Source organism: Rhagoletis zephyria, unplaced genomic scaffold, assembly GCF_001687245.7.
Source record: "Rhagoletis zephyria isolate East Lansing unplaced genomic scaffold, Rhagoletis_zephyria_1.1 Rzeph_scaffold_20471, whole genome shotgun sequence".
Classification (NCBI taxonomy): Eukaryota; Metazoa; Arthropoda; class Insecta; order Diptera; family Tephritidae; genus Rhagoletis; species Rhagoletis zephyria.
The window spans coordinates 1-8,450 of record NW_016177529.1 but is presented as its reverse complement, the minus strand read 5'-3'; the positions used below and the strand labels follow the sequence as shown (position 1 = coordinate 8,450).

General features: G+C 33.0%; 1 protein-coding gene across 1 annotated transcript; it reads left to right on the top strand.

The window, feature by feature from the left end:
* Positions 1-6: 6 nt before the first annotated feature.
* Positions 7-2,861, top strand: LOC108380824 (trypsin II-P29-like). Its single transcript, XM_017637224.1, has 3 exons — positions 7-103; positions 299-614; positions 2,327-2,861. The coding sequence occupies exons 2-3, from the start codon at positions 345-347 to the stop codon at positions 2,711-2,713; spliced, it is 657 nt and encodes a 218-aa protein (XP_017492713.1). The 5' UTR covers positions 7-103; positions 299-344; the 3' UTR covers positions 2,714-2,861.
* Positions 2,862-8,450: the final 5,589 nt, after the last annotated feature.

Below are 8,450 nucleotides of genomic sequence, written 5' to 3'. Positions count from 1 at the left end.
TACGCTTAGCATTGGAAGACTACATTTTCGGAGAGGGCCACATATGCGGTGGCGCTGTAATTGCCCCCTCTGTAGTACTCACCGTCGGACAGTGTGTACACAAGTAAGTTCACGCAGCAAGCGCATGCTCGCAACATACATATGTACATACATAAATAGTGGTATCATAAAAAAAAACATAAACAATTTAATCTTATCAATCACTTTGGCTTATTAATTACTATAGAATCGTATATTTCAATATTTATCTACATATGCGTTTGTTTATAAATATTTATGTATGTATGTATGTATGTAGTTACCAAACGCAGACATCGCGTCACCCGGCTGAGCTGAAAGTTGTTATGGGTACATTGAATCGTTATCAACGCACCGAGCACACGCTGGTTTACGGCGTGACACACGTACATCAACCGAAGACATTCAGCGCACGCACTTTACGCGATAACATAGCGATTATAATGCTGGAACGTGATATTCCACCCGCACATCCCACTGTAAAACCGATTGCTTTGAGTTCGAAGACATTCCGCAGCGGCGAGGCGCCAGAAATGCTAAGCGACTCAATCGATCGGCAGACGTTTGAGGTGACCAGCTGGTTTGCTACAGAGCAGGTGAGCTTAGTAAGCATTGTAGAACATAACATAACGTAACATAGCATAAAATAACATTAAATAGCATAGCATATCATAGTACAAAAAATACATAGATAACATAAGAGAACATAACATAACATGACGTAACATAACTTAACATAATATAATATTACATTATACAACATACTCCAACTCGATTTTCAGTACAAATTCTTGGGCTCGATCAGTACAAAAATTTAGTCTTACAGGGCAATTCTGGTGTGTCTCTTGAGAGATCCGGGTTAGAAACCTCGTGTAGCGAATTTTTTTCACTATACATATTTTTCTTTTAATTTAATTATGTATATATTAATTATTAGATTTAATTTTCTTACAGATAGAAATATATTCATTTAATTCCATTGATTTTAAGAAACTATTTTTTTTACATTTTTTTAAGAGTTTATTGTTTTAAATTTTTAGACGCGTACTTAATGTAATTTTCTTTTTTTGTACTTTTTAATTAAATATTTTCTGTATTTTCCCCTTTTTCCTTTTTATTTTAGATTTTATAAGTTGAAAAGTAAACAAAAAATGTTTTTCTTTTAATTTAATTATGTATATATTAATTATTAGATTTAATTTTCTTACAAATAGAAATATATTCATTTAATTCCATTGATTTTAAGAAACTATTTTTTTTTACATTTTTTTAAGAGTTTATTGTTTTAAATTTTTAGACGCGTACTTAATGTAATTTTCTTTTTTTTGTACTTTTTAATTAAATATTTTCTGTGTTTTCCCCTTTTTCCTTTTTATTTTAGATTTTATAAGTTGAAAAGTAAACAAAAAATGTTTCATTTTACTTTTAAGATCTTACTTTAATTTTTTGTCTTTTTTAGTTTTCTTTTCTTTAATTTTTAGATTTTGTTTTTAAAATAAAACTAGTTTTCTTTAATTTCATTTAATTTTTAAGTACGATTTTCTTTTTTTTAATTTTTCTAATTTTATTTTTCTAATTAATTTTTATTTTAATTGTTAGATGTTATTGTTTTAGAAAGAAAAATCAGTTTTTTAATATTATTTTATTAAAAAATATATTTTTATTTATTTGCTTTATTTTTAATTTAATTTTACTATTTTTACTTTTTAATTAAATTTTCTTCCATTTATTAGTTTTTTTTTGCTTTAAAAAGAAAAATTCATGTACATAATTTTTAAATTAATTTAATTTCAAAATAAACTTTTTAGCAACAAGTCGAACTTTATTATATACACTTCAGAACTTTCAAAAGTCTGCTATAGTTCACCCCTGACTCTAAAATATTTTCGCTAGGGCTGGGAGTTCGATACGAATTTTAAGAATATCCGAATATTCGAATATGTATTCCAATATCTGATTAAAAATTCGAGTTTTTTTGTTTGTTGCCCGTAAAAATTCGACCACTAGGCTCATAAAAAACATGTACATATTTCGAAATTGCCTTGCAAAAATACAAAAATACTTTGAACTCAGGGGTGTACATCGAAACTTTTTGTGTTTGTTTGTAAGGTGGTACAGTCAAATGTATATACAAAACCCAAACAGTGGTTTTTAATATTCCCTTAGTTTTCTTGAGCTTTAACTTACTGACATTAGGGTTGAAAAAGGCATTTTGCATTGATTGCTTTGATATGTCTAATGTTTGTGTGCGTGACCGCATGACTAATCTTTATTTTACCAAAAACTAATAGTTTTTACTTGTTTGCAGCACGTTCCTTACACTCAGCTCATGTCGCTTAATGCCTCACGACTGAGTGATGAACAATGTGTGGAAAGGTATGGCCCCCTCTATGGACCGGATACGGTGTGTATTGGATATAAATATGGGCAACAAGAAGCCGCTTGTGAGCAAGACGCCGGTTCACCTTTGATCCACAACAATCAGCTGCTGGCGCTTACCTCAACACAAAGCGTCGATTGCAAAAAGATTTCACAACCAGTCGTTTTCGTTGATGTCGCCCATCACGCCAAGTGGATTTTGGAGCAAATCGGTGATGGCACAAATTGTAACAGCTCCGTTTGGGGCACTCTGGCATTCTTACTCTTTACAATTTGGACTGCGAAACGGGCGAAATGGCATAAGTTTTTGCTTTAAATAAAAGCTATAATTGGGGGATACATTTTTTTTTACATTAGTTTAGTTTTAATGTACCATAGTTTGATAGTTACGAAACTATTCTCAACCATGTTTCTTAACCTTTTAAGAAGAATTTAATAAAGGCTGAATTTTGTTATTCTGTAAATTGGTATTATTTTTTTTACTGTAAAAAAATGCTTGCGTTGGTAATTATTACATACTTATGTTGGTAATTAACAGTTTAAATAATATTTGTATATAATAAGAATATAAACTAAGCAACATGCAGATCTGCTCTCAAAGTCAGCGTAAAAAAAAGTATTAAAAATCAATGCAAAATCTTATTTTTTCTAAAAACTCATAAAAAAAATTAATTTAAGTGATTTTTTTTAACATTTAAATATTGTTGCGATTTTTTTACATTTTGGGGCAACCAGACAATTGTTTTCAACTAGTCTTTATTATGTAAAATTTATTAACTCACACAGGAGAATCGATTTTTTTTTCAAAATATCCTTTTTTTCCGCACTTTGCACTAAAAAAATTTAATATAAATATATAAACATTCAAAAATGTAACTCAACTGGTCTCTTTGTAATTTTGTAAGTTTTCATTAAAAAAAATTATCAAATTAGTTGAAAAATGAAGTGAATTATGAACATTAAATTCCAGTCTTGAACCACTGTGCGTTGCTTTGAACGAACTGCATTTACGTTCACTTCTCTGTTCTATCACAAAAGGTGAAAATATTTTTTGGGCAAATTCAAACATTAATTTTGGGCAGCTAATTTTTTTTTGAGGACGACAGTATGAGCTGGTTGGCTGGGCACATTCTTGTTAAAAGAAAAAATGTATTTTTGATTTACATGTTCTTGTTAGATTTACTGAGCTATGTAATTTCTAGCCTAAAGTTATGCTACAAATTTGAGTAAAGATCAAACGAGTGTTTGCTGTTATAAAATGTGAAAAGGTATGCGCGTGGCATGCCAGTAGGAAATCGCGAGCGTTTTTTTAATAAAAGTTGAGCTTTAATTTCCTAAATTAACTCTTGAGATCAAACTTGCAGTTCATCAATGCAAAACAAATCATATATCAAACCAAAAAATTTCGGTAAATTTCGCATTTTATTTTTGGCTTGAAAAAAAAAAAATTCTTGCTCGATATAACAAAAGTCTATAGTTCACTAAATTCTTTCTTTTTGGTTATAAATTGGCTACTTTGTATAACATTCGTCATTATTTCTGGAGCAGTCCTTCTCAATTTTTTTTTCACGTACCCGCTATGAATAAAGTTGACCAAACGGGTAGCGTATGTATCTGTGTACATACATAGACTACCCTGCAGGAAATGTATCTAACTATTAGTTAACTTGAAGTTTCTTATGAATGAACTAAAGGTCACTATTATCTGTATATTTTATTTGAGGAAAGCTAACTATATTTTTATGTCGATGGACGCGAAATAGTCAAGGTTGGTTAACTCTGCATTAGATGTCAACTAACTTTGTATGTATGTTTTTTTTTTTATTTTTTTTACTTGTTTATTATTTACTTTGTTCAACATTACATATGTGTAATAATATATAAAATTTCGATCTTCATTTTATCTGTCACTAATTCTTCTGGAATTCCGTAAAAGAATCGAAGCGTGCACAGCACTTCCATTTTATTTTAGGAATTCGGAAAAATAGCAAAAAAGGATATAGTGATTTCTTAACGAATTCGTTAAGATTTCTCTACTAGTCTGATTATTCCGAAAGTATGGTTTGCAGGGTTGATACAGAAGGTCCCTCACTAATTTCCACAGAAAATCCAGGTTAGTTCAAAAGTCGGTAGATTACTCACTAAAATACTAATAGCATTAACATACAATTTCAGAATCATTAAATTAGTAACGTAAACTAATAACTGAATAACTTTAGTTTTCAACAACTCTATTGGACAGGGCCTTTTTATGTTAAGGCGATCAAATCTTGTTCATTGCTAAAAAAGCAGAAATATGAATTTGCACATTTTTAAAAGTTTTTCAGCATTCGATATCTACATATATTAAGAAGATACAAAAAACGTAGAGCATAATAAAACACGATTTTCCGAAACAAATATTTAGTAATTAAGCAAGAAAAACGCAGCAAAATTTGTCACGATTTTCACTTGTTTATTCCAAATATTTGTTTAATTACATTTTGCTTCTCTTATTTATGGTATATGTACATACATGCATACCCTGCTGGAAAATCTCTGACAAGAATGCCAGTTCAATATTTAGATTAAGTACCTGTTATGAATGTTTATTAGGGTGGTCCAAAATTGCATGTGAAAAGTAAAGTCAGAATTTTAATGCTCTCACCCCCTAGGATTGTTCTATACCCTAAAACATATACTCCTGTTAAAAAAAAAAGTTTCCTGGAAATTGTATAGAATTCTTGAAAATCAATATTTTTCGATTGGAAAACTGCCAGTAATAATATCCAATTGTTTATTTAACTGTGTATTTAACTGTACTGTACCACATAGTATGTAAATATGTTGCTCTTCGGAAGCCATAGTGGGCGGGAGGTATCGTGTATTGAGTGTCACGAAAAATTGTTTTATATTCATACATATCTACATATGTACATATTTATGCACGTAAAAATAAATGTAAATAACTACATACATACATACATACATATGTACATAGTATATGCAGTATGACTAAATAACGCATTTATTTTTATGGCCAATAAAAACTTGTAAGTGCATTTGGCACCTGACAAATATATTCAAAGATAATTGAGATTTTGCACACATTACTGTTGACCTCGAATTGCCGAAAATTTTAGGACTGGAAGTTGTTTGCAATAAATTTGTTAAATATGTTGGCTACCTCAATAAGAGGTTTGAGAGGACAGAAGTAAGTCCTAAAATTTATTGAGCTAAAAAAAGGCATACTGAAAAAAATCATATTAAAAGTTTCAGATCTTGATGAAAATTTGTTAAAATTCGTCCAATTTTTACAATTCTACAAAGTCTGAAATTTTTGATTTACATGTTCTTGCTAGAAAGTAGATAAGCTATAATTGAAAGTTAATGCGATTTTTGAAAAAAAAAAACAGCCAAATCGTGCTAAAATGCCTCTTCCTTGTTTGCATCTTCGCCACCGCATTGATTTTTTTTGGTTGTGATAAAAAAAAAATATTTTACTCAAGGAAGTGTCAGAACTTTTATACTTCGTCAAGCAATTTTTCACATTTTTCGCTTAATAGAGTTAAATAGTTCTTCTTCATTTTTGTAGGGAATCAGCTTCTTCTTCTTAAGTATTCTAGATTCCTTAAATTAACGCTATTATGAACATTATTCTCCAAGCCAAACAAGTTATTGCTGGGAGTTTTGTTGTTAGACATACATATGTATGTATGTACTAATAGAGGATTTTCCATGCCCAAAGCCACACTGATAAGGCCCAATCAGTGTTATCATACTTGATTTCCATCTATGTACGTATATGTTATGGATATTCCCAGTCTTGGAATCGATTATTGCTGCCTTATTTTCTGATGAAGTCACGCTCTTCTGTCCCTCTATTCTCCTTTTTTTTATTTATTTTATGTATTACCATGGTACCAGCGATCGGAAAAAGCTGAAAAATTAACATCCGTAATGAAAACCCATCCCCATGTATGTACGTTGCGTATACGCAATAGCGGTCCAAAATCAATTAAACAGACGAATTTGTGATTTAATGTTATAGTGACATATCTACATATATATGTGCGTAATACATACTTATATCCTAAAAACTTTTCTTCACAAATTGAACATCTTGGATCGCCAAAATTTGGGCAACAAAATTTTAACGACCCTTTCAATTGCGTGGACGTGTGTTTTTAGTTCCGTAGCGCTGTACGAAAGCACATAAATTTTATTTATGATCACAAGCTACATATGTATGTATGTAGAGTATGTAAATATGCTNCCTTTCGCTATTGATTGGGCGTGCTACATTTGGCGAGTGATGAGCCGACTTTCAAGAAATTTTTAGTATATCGACATCACTACATTGTAAAGTTCCTCACATAAGTAATTTGTTACAAATTTATATACATACATACATACACGTGCATAGTTTCAATTTTTTCAATTTCAATTTGTTGAAGAAGTGGTTGCGCATTTTAGTTACGGCAGGATAGTGACTTTTTCCGTGCGACGACTATTTGTATGGGGGAAGAGCGGTCAAGCCGAGTGAGGGCTATGAACCGCCTAACATAAATTTCTGACCAAACTTGCGTGGTAGTATGGCGGCTGGTCTCCACAGCCACTTCCTCGATGAGTTCAGCTTTTAGTATGTGTTTGCAGGAGGTTAACGGTATGCCCCATCTTGAGCAAATTTCCCGTTAGATTTTAGAGTTTTTCTATCAGCTTGGCTATCAGAAGATATATAGTAGCAGGCCGTTCTGAAGGGGCGGAAGCTATGAGCCGCCGAGCAGTTCGGCAAGCGGAAACAGAGGTTTAGTGCGAGTTCATCAGAATAAATCCCGCTATGCACTCTTTTGTTAAGCTTCAAATCAACTGTATATATAGCCGTCTATACTAGGTTTAGGTCTGTGGCACATTCCCATTCGTTTCGTCTCGGGGATTCTTATGGAGAATTTGTTGCTTAAATAGAGTAGAGTAGTGGTATAATCTAGTTGTCGTAGATTATCCGGTACAGTTTCAAGGACCAAGGAATCTGAGGTATCTCCACAGCTGATTCGTATTCCACCTGGCCACACTACAGCCGGCCCGTAGCGATCCAACGGCGGGATATTTAAAATTATTTCCAAAGATTTGGTGGGTGCAGTGCGTAGTGATCTCATGCATGTTACCGTTTCACATTGGCTCTGGACAAAGTCTTGTCTAAGGCAGGTGACCCAGTAGAAGAGGATGGGTGTTATCACAGCTGTTGTTGTTGTTCTTGTTGTTGTAATAGCATACAGATTCCCCAAAGAGTTTTTGGAAAGTATTACCGGATGGACAGTCCTTGGCGAGGTATAAATCTGGGTCGTTCCGGTTACGTAGACCCGACTTCCGGGTGAACGTGTACATCCAGTGTACTATGTGAAGTTTTATTCCTCCTGTTTTGTTGGCTTACCGGCATACAGGACACCATTGGCTTTCTTGGTAGAATTGACGCTAAGTCCACATTCCTTGAACCAGGGGGGGCTACTCAACGCAAAATTAGAATGCTGCGTTACCAATCGCCTCTTCCGTAGAGATTGAGAGCTAGAATCTCAGTGCACATTTATGTACAGGTCGGTCTTCGGGCGATGGAGAGTTGCTTGTTTAAGCAAGATGGAGAGTGCAGTGTGAAAATTGTGAGCTGTCTGCCGTAATTGCAACTTGCGATGACGCACCCTCATTTCAATATTTAGTTATCTTACAAAATCCCTCTATCCCGAATCTTGTAAAATGTAAAAGTCCAATACATACAGTACATATATCCGTACAATTTTTTCAAGTATTTGGCCAAGCGTCTCCTACAAATTGTGGTGGGTGTCTTAACGTTGTCCCAGAAAAGGAGAAACCCACGAATGACAAATGGTTTTTTGTAAGAAACCTTTTGGGGGCAGAGAACTCGGTGGTTTGCCAACTACAGAAAAAATATTTTGTTGGATTGCGTTCGGGGGCAGGAATCCGACCTAGGTCCCACCAGGTGCAAGTACGCACCTCCAACCACTCATCAACCATATATTACATTTTCCTCAAAGAAAAGTGAAAGAAAAGAATCTATCAAA